Source organism: Chenopodium album, chromosome 23, assembly GCF_948465745.1.
Source record: "Chenopodium album chromosome 23, dcCheAlbu1.1, whole genome shotgun sequence".
Taxonomy (NCBI): Eukaryota; Viridiplantae; Streptophyta; class Magnoliopsida; order Caryophyllales; family Amaranthaceae; genus Chenopodium; species Chenopodium album.
Window position 1 is genome coordinate 24,769,099 of NC_137856.1, and position 17,328 is coordinate 24,786,426.

At 32.5% G+C, this 17,328-nt stretch overlaps 1 protein-coding gene across 1 annotated transcript; it reads right to left on the reverse strand.

The window, feature by feature from the left end:
* Positions 1-8,374: 8,374 nt before the first annotated feature.
* Positions 8,375-9,436, reverse strand: LOC145607180 (uncharacterized). The gene is made up of 2 exons (XM_081662921.1): positions 8,772-9,436; positions 8,375-8,687 (listed from the first exon to the last, which is right to left on the reverse strand). Exons 1-2 carry the CDS (start codon positions 9,434-9,436, stop codon positions 8,375-8,377), a joined length of 978 nt encoding a protein of 325 aa, XP_081519047.1.
* Between the last annotated feature and the right edge of the window lie 7,892 nt (positions 9,437-17,328).

Consider the following 17,328-nt stretch of genomic DNA (forward strand, 5'->3'; position numbering starts at 1 on the left):
AAATTAATGAGTAGATAAAAGAATATTTTGTCAAAATAATTCTCCCTTCATTTCAAAATAAGAAAAATAGAAATTAATAATCTCACTTTTGTCATTTCTGCTCAAAACAATCCCACATTTTTATAATCTGGAAATAATATCACCTTTGACCCACATCTATATATATATATATACACTAAAGTAATCCCCATAGTTATCCCCTAAATACATGTGTCATCACCATATAAAAAATTTTCCCGCCAAAATATTTTGTTACTTTTTTTTTTAAAATTTTTAATTTTTTTTTTTTATTGATATAAGTTTGTTACTAAATCTAAAGTAGAAGTTTTTGCCTTATATTTAGGGAGTGATATCCAACAATAATAATTTAAATAAAATTAAAAATTATAGTGATATTGAATGAAATGTTAGGTAAAATTATAAAATACGAGTATTATTAGGATATCATCAAAAAGGTTTTTTTTTTTTTTTTTTTTTTTTTTTTTTTAATCAACCAGAATAACATGAATAATTAGTACTTTTTTTTATTAAGAAAAGAGTAGCTTTCATATTACAAATACTAAAATCTAATTAATTCTTCCGTCTCACAATGAGATTAATCTTATGGTATATCACAATGTTTATTGTACTTTTTTATACTACGTTTTTTTTTTTTGTACATCTAATGATTCGTTTTGTACAGTTTCTAATAAACAAATAGTAAAATATTATTGTAAAAACGTGCATAGCACGGGTTTTGAACTAGTCTTCTCAAAACAGTTCCTAAACCGGTTTGTGAAATTAACAACCTATTTTAAAGGTGATTTGCCACGTGTCACCTTATATAATAAATATACTAAAGTAATCCCCGTAGTTATCCCCTAAGTACACATGTCATCACCATATAAAAAAATTCCCGCCAAAATATTTTGTTACTTTTTTTTTAATTTTTAATTTTTTTTTATTGATATAAGTTTGTTACTAAGGCCCTGCTCTCTTCACCTTAAAAAAAATAATATTAAGTAAAAATAATTTCAGTTCAGTAAAAATAAGTTCAGTTCAGTGAAATTAATTTCAGTTCAGTAAAAATAATTTCAGTTCAGGAAAAATAAGTTCAGTTCAGTAAAATTCAGTTTTCTTAAAGAAGAATTATAATAGATAATCAGTAAAAATAATTTCAGTTCAGCAAAAATAATTTCAGTTCAGTAAAATTAATTTAAGTTCAGTAAAAATAATTTAAGTTCAGCAAAAATAATTTCAGTTCAGTAAAGATAATTTCAGTTCAGCAAAATTAAGGTGAAGAGAACGGGGCCTAAATCTAAAGGAGAAGTTTTTGCCTTATATTTAGGGAGTGAAATCCAACAATAATAATTTAAATAAAATTAAAAAAAATATAGTGGTATTGAATGAAATTGTAATACCCCGTATTTTCATACGTATTTTCCTAATTAATTAATTAGGAATTATTTTATAAAAAGGGTATTTTAGTAAATTTATTATTTGGAGCCTTAATAATATTTGAATTTTGGCGCCAAAAGCATTTTGAAAACTAATCATTATTTTGGATAAGATTTATTATCCATTTACCTTATCTTAAAAATCGGATTATTTACATATTTCGGATATTTTAATTAAAGCAAAATTATATTTTATTTATTATATTAAATGGCCGAAAATTCCCATTTATTTAGCTAGGAAATTCGGATTTTCTATGTATAGAAAATCTGATTTTCTTAGTTAACTATTGGTGAATAATTGGTATTTAATTAATTAATTATTTATTTAATTATTCTATATTATTTACACGATTATTTTTATTCCTTAAACCGAGCAAAATCTTCCTAAATACTAGTAAGGGAATCTCCTATTTTCCTTAATTCTAATTCTCCATCTTTTTAGTATCCAATCATCATATTCTCTTGCCTTTTGTTCCTCTTGATTATTCCCCAAGTAATTCTAATTTCCTTATTATTTTTCATGACATACATACCTTCCATATTCAAGTATACACAATCACCTTAATATCCAAACTTTCCTTAATTCTTTATTCACTTCTCCAAGTAATCTCTTAAACCCTAATTACCATAATTCTTCCTACATTTTCCTACCATAATTCATGCTCACACTAGCCTATAAATACCCCTTCATACCTCTCACATTTTTCACACCAATTCTCTTCTTTTCTTCTCCTCAATTTTACACAAATCATCCCGTTTATCTTTGAAGCCAATTTTCGGGCACTTCTGGTCAGTTTTTGGGGTATTGACGTTTCACAGAAGATTGTTTCTCTCGAAAAATCCTTGAGGTTAGGCTCAAGAATCACCCAATTCGGAGTTATATCGAAGGAGTTATAGCCTCTGCAAGTTCTGCCTATTATTTCCTACGCAAATCCAATTCTTCTCTTTTCCTTGGTTTCTTATCTTTTCTTATTCTCTTCTCTTATTCAAGTATTATTATTATTATTATGGGGGATTTATAAAAATTATTATGAGTAGTTTTAATTATATAAAATCATATTTTAATGATGTTTATGAGAAATTAATTAAAAGGTTCATGTACATATAGTTGGGGTTTTTTTAATTATTTGTTAACCTTATATTGATTAAGGTTATATTTATTTGTAGGGTGTGTTCAACCAAGATTCTTGAGGTTCTTTTGGTGTGTTTGCTAAGCAAGGATCAAGGTACGTTAGGTGGCTAGATACCTTTGAAAGTGATTGGTTTGAATAACATGTTTTATATGATTTGATTGATGATTGAATTAAATTGATTTGAATTATGATTTTGAAATAAATTATGTTTGGAGGTATTGATAAAAGTATTTTGAATGATTGATTCTCAAATCATGTTTTTGAATGGTTTGAATTACTTATCGTGTTTAAAGAAATGATTTGATTTTAAAAGGTTTTCAACAAGGAAGAGTTATTGATTTTGAAAAGTTATTAATATGAGATTTTATTCTAAAGTATTTATTTAAAAGGTTTTGATTTTGAAAGCATGTGAAAGGAGTTTGAATTATATTGGAATTATTGGATATTAAAAGGATTTATTATTGAACCATTGAATTATTATTATTATTAATGCTTATAAGCATGTTAGTAATCCCACTATGCGGATTTGGTTTATTGATAAGACTATGGACTTTGTATGACCTAGTCTTTCCTCAAGAATAGCCTTGTAATATAAGGAGACTAGCTTGGGGGGTGTGCACACTTGGGTGAGGAATTGGATTTAAAGAAATTGGTTCAAAAAGGAATTGGATTTTAAAGAAATTGGTTTATCAATTATTTTGAATGTTGAATCATTGGAATTGGTTTTGAATCATGAGTTTTGGAATTATGGGATTATTTATTGGAAATTGGTTTTAAAGCATGTTTGCGAATAAATTGAGTTACATTATTTTGCACTTATCGTACTTAGCATATTTTGCTAATCCGTATTTCCTATTTGTTTTGGTTCACCCTGTTTACCGTAATGGTAAGCAGTGTTGACTATTTTCAGGTGGAGTCATGAATGAGCATATGGGAGTCCCGGGATTTGCTTCACCTAATTTCGGAATGTTGGTCTTGTCTTTATTTATAGTACTCATAACAATGTTACTATTTTTATAAGTATTAATAAAAGAAAGTTGAGTTTCCGCTGCAAAGTATTGGTTTATTTTAGTAAGTTTGAGTAGCCTTGCGTAATCACGCGGCGATAATACGCCCAAGTCTATCTTCGGTATAATTATACGTATTATACTAGTATTTCCGTAAAGGGAGATTTGGGGGTGTTACAGAAATTTTAGGTAAAATTATAAAATACGAGTATTATTAAGATATCATCAAAAAGTTTTTTTTTTTCTTTTTTTTTTTTTTTTTTTTTTTGGTTATCAACCAGAATAACATGAATAATTAGTACTTTTTTTTATTAAGAAAAGAGTAGCTTTCATATTACGAATACTAAAATCTAATTAATTCTTCCGTCTCACAATGAGATTAATCTTATGGTATATCACAATGTTTATTGTACTTTTTTATACTACGTTTTTTTTTTTTTGTACATCTAATGATTCGTTTTGTACAGTTTCTAATAAACAAATAGTAAAATATTATTGTAAAACCGTGCATAGCACGGGTTTTGAACTAGTCTTCTCAAAACAGTTCCTAAACCAGTTTGTGAAATTAGCAACCTATTTTAAAGGTGATTTGCCACGTGTCACCTTATAATTGGTTTTTTTTAATAAATTTAAAATAAAGAATAATTAAAAAAAAAAAAGCTTTCTTCTTCCTCGATTACATCCCCTATCGGAGCCCCCCTTCCCCCATCCAGGCCCAACCGCCTATTCCCTGCCTTAGCTTGCCAGCCCCATTGCCTTCCCCGCGCGACAAACACCAATCCAGTGGGGAGGAGAGAGAAATAAGGTGTGGAATATATAGGGGAGAGGCTGCCATTGTGGTCGGCGTTGGTCGAAATTTGGTTGCGATTGGGCAGTAGCTTGATAGACATTAACACTTTGTTTGGATAGAAGGAATTGGATGGAAAGGAAGGGGAGGGAAATGAAGGGATGAATAATCTTTCATTTGGACAAAAAATGAGGGAAGAAGAGAATTGGAGGGGAAGAGAAATATAGGGAATAAAATGAAGAAATTGATCTCTCCAACAATGGAGAGATTTGGAAGGAAAACTCATATTACTTCCCTCCCCTCCCTCCCCTTCTTTTCCTTCCTCTTTCTCTATCAAAACACACCCTAAGTTGCAAAAATTGGTGAAAAGTGGTTGTTCGGTGTTGAATGGTTGCTATTTTGGGTGCAAAGTGTGGCGAGTGGCAAAGTGGAGGTGTGTGGGTTGCTGCTGCAGACATTTGAGGGGTTTGTGGGGGAAATTGCAGTGGGGAGGAGAGAGAAATAAGGTGGTCTGGTTGTTGGCGGTGGTGAGAGGAATTTGCAGTGGCGAGGAGAAAGAAAGAAGGTATTGTGGTAGAGGTTAGGTGGTGATGTGGTGGTTGCTATGGTGGGTTGCCATGAAAGAAGGTGGTGAGGTGGGAGGAGAGATATTAAAAGAAAAAAATTTAAAAAAAAAACAAAAAACAAAAAAAAAAACAAAAGTTTGACCTGTTAAATAGGTTGTAGGTAAAAGGGATTGTTTTGAGAAGATAGGAGTCAAAGGTGGGATTGTTTCCATATTTCAAAAAGTTGGGATTGTTTTGAGCAGAAATGACAAAGGTGGGATTATTAATTTCCATTTTTCCTTCTAAATAAACTTAATGAGGCGTTGCCCCGGATCGCTAATGTTGTACACGTGTGATTGATAATTTTTTTTTAAAAGGTTTTTCAAAACTGCAATTGTCATCGTCAAACCAAAATTGATTTTTAAACATTTTTTAAAAAACATTAAACTTCATGGTTTGAAGTTATATACTTGTAGTATCATTTTTTTTTACATATTAATTAATAACATAGTTGATAAATTGGCCTAGATGGTTAAATTGTCAATTTTTTTATAAGAGGTTGAGGGTTCAAACCTCCTTATTCTTGTGTGGTGCAAAGGACTATGTGGCACATTGACCTTTTTAGAAAAGTCTTTTAATATACCGGTCATGATATGAGTAGGCTGTCAGTTTTTTTTTAATTAGTGATGAATATTATGATCAGATGGCAACCAATGGGTATATATGGGCATAACTGGGCATGGTGATTAGGCATAGATGAGATGGAAGAGAGAGATATTAATAACAAAAAGTTGACCATCATTGATTTGGCAAGTATTGACGTGGGCAACCATTGACTTTGCTCAACCTATACATTGGGTAAGTTTTTTTTGTTTAAGGGACACGTATCACTTAATGATTGGTTAAAAAGAAACTAAAAATTAAAAATAAAATACTTCCTCCGCTACGTATTATGTGCAACAAAGTTGCTTGCACAAACTCCAAGAAGAAATTTCTTAAGTGGAGATTAGTTGATGAGAAAGAAAAGAAGCCCATGTGAGCAGGAATATCAAGGAGGATGGCTTTATCCTCTCATTCATTCTCTCTCCTTATCCTATTTTGACACATCATAATCTCTTTCATCAACCTCATTTCCCACTATCTCTTTCCTCTCTTCCATCCTCTTCCATTTATTTTCCCACGTCAAAGGATATTCTCTTCCTTTAACTTTTTCCTATCTTCGCTCCTTTTACTTATCAAGTCGATCATTCGTTCTCCTTGATCAAGCCGCTTATCACTAGTTTCGCCAAGACTTGTGTTAAAAGCTTCAAGGTTTATCAATGTAGAAGAATTACTACCTTCTACAGCTACACTCTTTGATTTTTTATACCCGAAGGCCGCTTTCTTCCAGCACCCACACTTGGTGATTATGCGCTCTCCAAAGGAAGCTGTTGGACCATATGTGGGTCCCATTTAGGAAAATTTTGCATTGTTTCAAAACAATGCACCAAAGTAAAGTGTTTTCCATGATTGAGTTTTGCATAATACTCATGGGCACGTTGGACAGCGTCTCCACCTGAGTTTCCACTTTTTGGGTGTCGTAGGATATAAATGTACGCCACAACCCATTTTAAAGCCCATTTGTTGATAAAATCCCAACGTTATTGCATGGACTTAATGGTTCGTTATTTTATCTCTTCAAGGTTCTCTACCCCGTGCCTCTTCGTATAACTTCCCAATTGCAGCCCATAAACCGGTTTTAGTTCGTTTTGTATTTATGGTAACGTTCCCACCTGCATTGATGTAGCCTGAAACAAGCGCCTTATCCTCAGCTATACTCCATGCACTAGCTTTTTTTATCATTAGGGTCTTCTCCACTAATGTCAACAACATCATCATCGAGATCTTCTAGATGTTGCACTTCCCGCACATCTTCTGTTAGAGAAGCAGTGCTACTAACATTTACTCCTGGAGATTGATCCATGGGTTGGGTAAAATGTTAGGACATGGGAAATAATGGGACATTTTGTGAAGATGAACTCCCATGAAATTTGTGAGGAATTTGAGATATATATTTCGGGTTTACAGGTCTTTGGTGGCTACCAAACCATTGCAAAGCAGCTTGAAATTGTGGATTATTGAATATATTTGGATCAAAAGGGGGAGTGTTTGAATTGAATTGAGAATTTGGATTATTATTTGAAAAGTTAATATTTCTTCCATAATTATGATTATTTTCATCCATTACAAAAGAAATGAATAAAAAGAGAGGAAAAAGAGGAAGTAGTGAAAAAAGGTAAAAATTTGAAGTGCATAAAAAATGGCCAAAATCAGGTTCATTTGATAGAGAAAAAATTAATAAAGTCGTTGATGAAATCGGATTTTTAAAATAAGTTATCGTTTTTATTAATTACCGTTATAAATGTTTTGAGCTAGTAAAATTATGTAACAGAAAGACAAATAAAAGGTTGACACTTGTCAACCAATAGGAGGCCAATTTAAAAATCTAGCTGTTACACTTTGCTTTTGCTATTTTGATGTTTTTGCGTATGTCGGTAACTTTCATTTTTCTTTTTTTTTTTAGCAAAACGTTGTTGTTTGTGAAACAAAATTGCTCAAACGGTGGGTTTTGGCTGTTTCGCTTCATCCTCTTGGCACAAAGGACGAGGTGAACAATCCTTCACCAAATGAGGATTGTTGAGAATCCTCTTCCCCTTGAGGATCCTCTACATTACCTAAGAGCATGAATATTGGAGAGGATGGTTTTATCCTCTCTTTCATTCTCTCTCCTTACCCTATTTTGACACCTCATACTCTCTTTCATCCACCTCATTTCCACTATCTCTTTCCTCTCTTCCATCCTCTTCCATTTATTTTTCCCACATCAAAGGGTATCCTCTTGATATATTTTATACTATAAATATGGCCCCACCATATTATTATTGATTATTTGTTATTGATTTCTTTAATGATAAAATCTAATAATAACAATAATAATAATAACATAAATAATAATAATAATAATTAGTATTCCATAATTAGCATACATAATAAAAATTACCATACTTTACCAACATTTTGATACAATAACACATGGAGTTAGGAATAAAAACACTGATTGATACACTAAAGTACAACAAATACAAGAAATTAAAGACAAATAACTAAATATCCTCATTTTTCCTTACCGAGTACTAGTATGCCCAAATCTTGCCCACAAATGTTCTACCAAATCTTGTTTAAGTGACATATGAGTTTGTCTATCGTGGAGATTTTCTGGTGTTGCCATTAATGTGGTTAGATTAGGATTTTTGTAGCGCGAGGTTACGGTGAAAGTCGTTCCTCTTCGGTTTGAAGTTCCTGCTAAATACTCGGGTTGTTCAGTAGCAAACTCATTAGGATCCCAATAATTAAGATAACTTTTGCGCTCATCTTCCACGATCATATTGTGCATGATAATACACGCCATAACAATTTTCCACAACATTTAGACACTCCATGCCAAAGCAGGACGTCTTATAATGGCAAATCGAGCTTGCACCACTCCAAATGCACGCTCTACATCTTTTCTAATACTCTCTTGTTTGGTAGTAAACAATCGTTGTTTAGGGGTTTGCGGTGCAGTTATTGCATCTATAAATGTTGCCCATTTTGGGTAGATCCCATCTGTGAGATAATACCCCTGATTGTAAGTATTTCCATTCACGGTAAACTGAATTTGTGGAGCACGACCATTTAAAATGTTGTCGAAGACGGGTGAACGTTGAAGGACATTTATAACGTTGCAGGATCCAGGTGTTCTAAAAAAGGCATGTCATATCCACAAATCACAAGATGCAACAACTTCTAAGATAACCGTCGCCATTTTTTATCGCCCTTGATACATCCCTTTCCACCCCGCTGGACAATTTTTCCACTCCCGATGCATGCAGTCGATACTTCCCAACATACCAAGAAAACCTCTTTCCTCTCCTTCTCTTAGAAGGCGATTCATATCTTCAGGGGTTGGTTTCCTCAAGTATTCTGCTGAGAATTCACGAATCACTCCGTCAATGAAGTGCGTGATACAATGTCTAGCCGTAGTTGCCCCAAGCTTGAGGTACTCGTCAACTTGATCAGCTGCATAGCCACATGCTAACATCCTTATAGCCGCTGTGCACTTTTGTATTGGAGAAGCACCCAAACGCGTACTAGCATCTGGATGTTGCTGGAAGAATCGATCAGTTTCACTCAGTTGGTTCACTATCTTCATAAATAGAGGTTTTCGCATGCGAAACCTACGTCGAAACTTATCATCACCATACAATAGTTGTTCGCTGAAATAGTCAGCAACCAACTGATCATGTGCTGCTTCACGATTACGTGGTATAACTTCCCTTCGTTTTCTTTGACGTGGAACATCTTCTTGTTGCTGTTGCATGGTGGTGTTAACCACATATCTCAATGCATCTTCTATGATTTGTTGTTGCCGATTTTCCTCAATAAAATCAAGCAACATGTAGTCATAGATTTCATCACTAGAAGTGCAAGAATTTGAATTACTACTCATTTTAAAATTATTAATATGTAGTTGTAGTTGTGATAGTAGAAGTGTTGTAAGTGAAATAAGTCAATTTATAGGCAATTGAGATAAAAGTTACAAAAAATAATTTGCAATCTGGTAAGATAAGATTTTTACCAGAAGATATGATTTTCTAGCTGAAGATAAGATTTTTTAAACAGCGTATAAGATTTTTTAGAAGATAAAATGAGATTTTTAAATAGAGGTTAAGATTTTTACCAGAGGGATAAGATTTTTGGTAGATAAGGTCAGATTTTGTGGCAGATAAGATAAGATTTTTTGGCAGATAAAATGAGATTTTTTTTACAGAGGATAAGATTTTTAGCAGAGGGATAAGATTTTTGGTAGATAAGATAGAAAATTACATGTTTTATTTTTTAATAGAAACATAATATTATTACTCCAACACATAAGATTACAACATCTAATATCAAATAAAAATACAAACGATTAAAATTACTACTACGTACAATTACATCTTAAGTACTACAACAAATCTTAAACATAATGTTGTTAGATGAAAGATAAACTCTTGATACAGAAACTAAAAGATTAAATACTTAATACATAAAAAATAACTAGTACTTAACTAATATCTCTAAAAAAACCTGATACTAAACTCCTCTCTAAGCTTCTTGTACATTTCGACTTCAAATTCATCGAGGACGGGTTTTGCCATCAATGAACGTAACATGCTAAATTTCATCTCCTCCTCCTTTAGCTTATTCCTATCTTCGCTCTTTTACTTATCAAGTCGATCATTCGTTCTCCTTGATCAAGCCGCTTATCACTAGTTTCGTCAAGAGTTGTGTTGAAAGCTTCAAGGTTTATCGATGTAGAAGAATTACTACCTTCTGCAGCTAAACTCTTTGATTTTTTTATACCCATAGGCCGCTTTTTTCCAGCACCCACACTTGGTGATTCTGGTTCGGATCGTTTCCCTCTCCAAAGGAAGTTGTTGGACCATATGTGGGTCCCATTTAGGAAAATTTTGCATTATTTCAAAATAATGCATCAAAGTAAAGTTTTGCATAATACTCATGGGCACGTTGGACAGCGTCTCCGCCTGAGTTTCCACTTTTCGGGTGTCGTAGGATATAACTGTACGCCATAACCCATTTTGAAACCCATTTGTTGATAAAATCCCAACGTTGTTGCATGGACTTAATGGTCCGTTCTTTTATCTCTTTAAGGTTCTCTACCGTGCCTCTTCGTATAACTTCCCAATTGCAGCCCATAAACCGGCTTTAGTTCGTTTCGTATTTATGATAACATTCCCACCGGCCTTGATGTAGCCTGAACCAAGCGCCTTATCCTCAGCTATACTCCATGCACTAGCTTTTTTTTTTTTTTTTTTTTATCATTGAGGTCTTCTCCGGTAATGTCAACAACATCATCATCGAGATCTTCAAGACGTTGCGCTTCCCATACATCTTCTGTTAGAGAAGCAGTGCCACTAACATTTGAAGGAATTATGTCTTCGATAAGTGCAATTACTAGATATATCAAGGATCACTATTATGGAGATAATAAGTTCATTCTATTGGGGCGTCATCCTCTGTTGCTAGACTATGAGAGATGATCTTTGGGCTAGTCAAATAGCCCAAAGCCCTTTAGAATGGATCCTATGTTGGTCACACACAAGGGTATTGGGTTAAGCAAGTAAGAGGCCCATTAATGGGCCTCATGAGCAATTAACTAATCATGAATTGGATTGGGCTAGCATAGTTAGATTGGAACTAGGTTTTGGGCTTTTGACATGGGCTCTTATTTAGAGATGAGATCTATAAATAAGAACCATGCCTAGGGTTTGTTGGAACCAGTCATAATTCACACACTGTGAATTTTGACATCAATGCAACCAATCCCAAAACCCTAATCCTCTCTCTAACTCACGGCTATCTCTCTCCTCCCCTCACGTTTGTACGGACACCCCTTAGGTGGTGGTTCGTGGTGGTTATCGTGGTGGTTCTTGGTTAGCATGTCGCTCTTCTCCATAGAAGGTCAATTGAAGTGTTCAATTGCAACTAACTAGCATTAGTGGAGGTCTTAACTTGTGCCCGTGGACTGAATAGAGGAATCACGCTTGGGGTTCTTTATCTCCCTTTGTTCTTGCTCGATCGCACGTGGAATCACGCTTCAAAGGTACGATTATTTGTGCTTTATGTGTTATGCATTAGATCCTTGGATTAGGTACTGTATGAATATGATTCATGTTATTTCCGCTGCGTAGTACCTATAAATCCCTACAGTGGTATCAGTTAGCCTATTGCATTTACGCATATTGCCAATAATTCTTTGATAATCCACAATTTTAATTCAATTAGGAGGGAGAATATTTAATTAGGGGTCAATTATTATATTAAATGTGATTTAACTCTTGGAATTGATTAAATGTGATTTAATAATGCTCAAAATAGCCATGATGTGATCCGATTTTTGCCCTATTATGCTCGAATATTTTTCGAACCCTAACCCTATTTTTCCGAAAATTTTGAAACCATAAACCCGAATTTGTGAAATTTGTGTTTTAATTTTGATTTATTTCGATGGTAATATGTCTAAGGAATTTAATCTATTTGATTACATGTTAAAATTATGAATTTTTCATGATCAAATTATTTAATTTAAGTGTTAAATTAAATTGGGGATTAATTTCATCAAGAACCCTAATTTCAAAATTGAATATGATTTAATTTTGAAATTAAAAGGACCACATTAAGTTAATTTAATTTTAACAAAATGTTTTGTTTTAATTAAAATCACAAAAAATTAAAAAAAAAAATTTTAGCAGCGGCAACCGCGGCTGGGTGGCGCAGCCACGGCGGCTGCCGCTGCAGGTGGTCCGGAGGGAGGGGCGAGGAGGGGCAGCAGGTGGATCAGAAAGGTGCAGCAACAGCAGCACCGTGCAACAGTTGCGCGGCACTGCTGCTGCTGTGCGTCGCTGCCTATAGCAGCGTACACCTCACGGTGTACGGCCACCGTGGCTAGCTTCGGCTGGCCACACCACGGTGGCTGGCGCATTTTAAAAAAAAAAAAAAAAAAAAAAAAAAAACAGTTTTTTGAAAATTTATTTCAAGATAATTATGAATTATTTTGGGATAAAATCAGTTTTATTTTGGATAAGTTAAAATATTTTGAAAATATGATCTTTTATTTTAAAAGATAAAATTGGTTTTATTTGGATAAAATCTTTTATTTTAGGATAAAATCAAATATTCAAAAGTTGTTATATTTGATATTATCCATATTTAAGTTGTTAAATTGGTAATTATCCTAAATTAAAGTGGTTAATTTTGGATAAGATTTGTTAGGATATTCTGAGCATATTCCAAAAGGATAATAATTGATTTAAATAATGTGATTATCCCATAACTATTTTTGGATATAATTGATTTAAAATATGTGATTGGCAAGTAATTAGGATAGAATTCCTAAATTATTTAGGATAATCATGGAAAATAAATATGATTTATATTCCATAATTTCAAATAAGATTTGATTCTATCTCATACCTAAATTAAAATATATGATATTTTATAATTGGTCATGATTAATATATGATATTATCTAATTACGGTAATTAATTAAAATATGAGATATTTATGGCCATGTTTCCTTTATTGTGAACATTCGATGTTGTAGTTTAGGAAAGCATGATGAGTGATTTATTATATGGCACTTTATAATATATGATATTGTTTATTGCTATATATAGACTAGTATGGCCCATAGATTCTAAAATACGATCTGCGCATCGTGAAGTATTTTTGTAATCTAAATACGGTCTGCGTATCGTTGAGTATTTTTGTAATTTATTTTATTTTATTTAAGTAGTAGTAGAATAGAATAAAAATTACAGGTTGCAGTTGATCCAAAACCAATGAAGTGAAGGCCCAATGGAGCAACATGGATGAGATCCATGATGTTTCAAGTGGGAGCATTTTGCTTAATTAGTTTTCTTAGGATTAAGGGGCCATACTATGTCATGTTTTATTGCATTAGTAGATCATGCATGTTTAGGTTTATTTATGTTGCTTGATGATGCGTTAGAGTTCACTATAAAATCACAACATAATAAATCTAGATCCCAGAAATATTGATGCAGCTTTTCCAATTAAAAACCCGATGAAAACCTTGATCGTTTGTGATGGGTCAGCACTCAGCAGAGCATCATAATATATCTTGGGGAAGTGGGGGTAGAACCGCATATCTACACTTTTAATTGGTTATATTCAACAAGGTTACCTAAATCGTTTAGAACCTTGAAGCTAAGAGTAATAATTAAACATGCGATGGTTAATTATTCAACCAAGAATTACAAGAGTTGTAATCAGTAAAGAGTTTACTCACCTTGAAAATGTAATGGTTGATGCGGAGCTTCACTCTGGTTAATTATTGCACAAATAAAGGATCTTGGAATCATTTTATTCAATAGGGGTCAATTTAAAATTGAATAAAATGCTTTAAAGTCACCAATAAATTCTAAAATTACTTATGGTACTTTAAATTTAATAAACATAATTGAATTTTGCGTTTACTTATTAGTAACATGTCGTTCTAATTTTATTATTATATATAATCTCCTCGATTGAAAATAAAGTTGAGAATCGTTCTCAAAAGTTTAAAAGATAATCCATAAACCTATATTCCAATTTTGCTAAGATTGTTCTAAAAGGCAAGTTTTAGAAATTCATGTCACATGTCTAAGGTTGGTTTTATTCAAAATATTTGAGTAAAATACCTACACATCTTCATTTTGAAAAATGTTTCAAGGGACATAATGAGATGAGAGGTACAAATCCTCCAAAAGACAATTATAGAAATCCAATAAAATCTCTTATCTTCAATATGATTGAATATGAGAAAATGATTGGAAATCTCTATGATCAAAAGTTGATCAAATGACAGTATTCTTCATCTACTTTATATAGATTTTAATACTTGATTAAACTCAAATATAAATAATGATAGAATAGACTTAGCAAAATCATGAAAAATGCTTAAAGTAGTTGAGCAAGGTATCATTTTGAACCTAAGAGAAATGTTCTAAGTGGCTCAAATGGAAGGGTTTAGAAATATATGAGGATTGCATTAAGAAGTTATAGGCCAAGAAATGCAAACAAGTTGCTACTTCTCAAACCTAAAACTACTTACATGCTAAAAGTTGTTGTGAACAACAAATGTTTCAAATTAAATGGATCAATTCCAATTGATTAGATACTACCTCATATAGTTGGAAGGTAAAAGAATGGAAATGTTCCAATTTAAGAATTATATTATAGAAATTGATTTAGCATATTGCTACTCCTTGGACATATGATGTCTTGTTTAGATCACTCATTGCACAATGTGATTGAACTAAAGGAAGAAGTTATTGCTAAAGGAGAGATAAATCTACAAGTTTAGAAGCAAATGTTGCAACTTCACAAGTAGAATCTACAAGTCTGGAAGCAAAAGTTGCAACTTTACAAATAGAACCAGTATTTCACCAATAATGGCTAGAGTTAAATAAAGGTTATCTACTCTTGTCATTATCAAAACACCATTCAATGTTAGTAATGACTAAGCATCGAAGATTCAAAAACGTGGAATAAATGTTATTCTATGCTTCATTGAGTCATAATGTGTTTTGAATTGCTAAATAGGTTTAAAGTTCTATATGATAGAAATAGTTAAACCATTTCTATATATATAAGTTGTCTCTAACATGTCAATTAATTCGAATGAGAATGAAAATTGCATGCGGAAGATCCAAAGGGATGGACTTTCAATATCATTAGATTATGAATCTATTGATATATGTAATTATCATTCTAATTTGAAATTTTGACTAAGTCACCATTTAGAGAAATGATGATGAGAACTCAAGGTCGAATACATATCGATGTAAGAAGACCAAAGGTTCAAGGCTAGAGACGGACAGTGAAACTTCATTTGTGATATGATCACTTGTGCTTAGTTGAAACACAAGAGTGAAGATTTTGAAAAGTTCAAAAATGTTCAGTATGAAGTTCAGTATCAACTTGACAAGAAAATGATTACATTACAATATGATTGTAATTGTGAAAATTTAAGTCAAGACATGTACTTGGCTACACATTCAAAGTATTGCGATATGATCGTAATAATGAGAATTTAAGCCAAGACCTTGATAAACATCCAAGAGTTGTGAAATCGTTTTACAACAAACTCCGAAAGAAAACCTTGTGAAGTGTTTATGAAGGGAGTTATCAATCTATATGAGATACATTTTGATAATGGATGTAAGTTACCTATCTTCCAACCATTGTTCAAGGGATATACTTTTAAAATAAGCTACAAAACTAAACAAAAATTACATAGGTCAAATCAGATTGTAACAAAGGCTTCATATGTGATATGGATAAGAAAAGTTCTTATAAAGACTTTCTACAAAGCAAGGAATAAAAGTTGTATTGAAACGTTTAATGCACATTCGATTCCTAAATAAAGCACGGGGTACTACTACACAACCATGCTTAGCACAAAATGTTTGTTGCTCAAGTAGATGCCCTTATGGAAATTGTTCCAAAAGGTCAAGTGGGAGTAGTGTAAATCTCAAAAGAGTTTGAGAAAAGCAACAAACAAATTAAACATGGTTCAAACCATGATTGGTTCACCCTATGCAAAATATGCCTCCTCAAAAGGCAAGTGGGAGTATAAGAATCTCGAAAAGTTCGAAAGCCTTGAAAGAGTTCAAGAAAAGTGATTTCGAAATTCTTAAAGAAATTCGAGAAGCAATCGAATAATAGCAACAATATGAGCATGATTCACCTCATGATACAAATGACAACGCGTGGTCTCATTAAGTATAATGGGATTAATAACCATGTGTCGAAGGTAGTACATTCCAAGTGCACATCCTCTATTGTCATTTCTCATTGAAAACTAAACAAAGTTGTTGTATGAGTTTCAATTGTTGCATAAAAACCCACAATGATGACTAGCATATGTAAAACTTAGCCAAAGAAATATGATTTCATATTGACTAAGAGTTCTAAAATATTTATTTTGGAGCATTATGATTATGCAAGTAATAAAGATGATTTGACAAGTTATAACTCCAAGTGTTTTAAAACCATGAAATCTGAAATAGATTCTAAGTCTGTAAGCAAGCGTATGACACTTGAATAATTTGCCTAAGTTGGGTGAAACCCATATAAGCAGAGCAGACAAGAAAGAAAAACGTTTTCTAACTAAAGCAAAGACTTGTTATAGGATTCAACTAAATCATAGTATGACTATGATTACGATGAAACCTTTACATGTTGCAAAGATCTATTAAAGATACTTTAGTGATTTCTACCTTATGAGATTTGGTAGATGGATTTCAAAACACCTTCTTGAAATTGTTCATGAAATAAGATTTGTATATGATACAATCAAAAGTTTGGAGATCCAATAATCCTAGGGATGCCTAAAAGATCCATAATGGATTGAAGTTAGCATCAGGGAGTTAATGTTCTTAATTTTATGAGTTAATCAAATCGTTTGATGTTCTTGTAAAATGAAGAAAAGGTCTTGTATGTACAAGATGTTTAGTGGGAGCTATGAAGTCTTCTTGGCCCAGTACAAAGAGCAATTAATGAAGGATCAAGTAATGGCTATTGCATTTTGTATGAAAACCTTGAAGAAGAAGATGAGTACATTTGGGATTCAAGATCTATATAGATAGGTCTCGAAGGATGTTTGAGTTTGGTTAAGAAGCTTATATTGATAAGATTCTTATAGGGTTCAACATTATATTGAAAAGAGTTTCAATCCCATGTAACATGGCACATTGCTTAATGATTCAATACTTTAAGAAAGGTTGATGAAATTAAGACTTTGAGTGATGATCCTTATGCAATTTGCAAAGG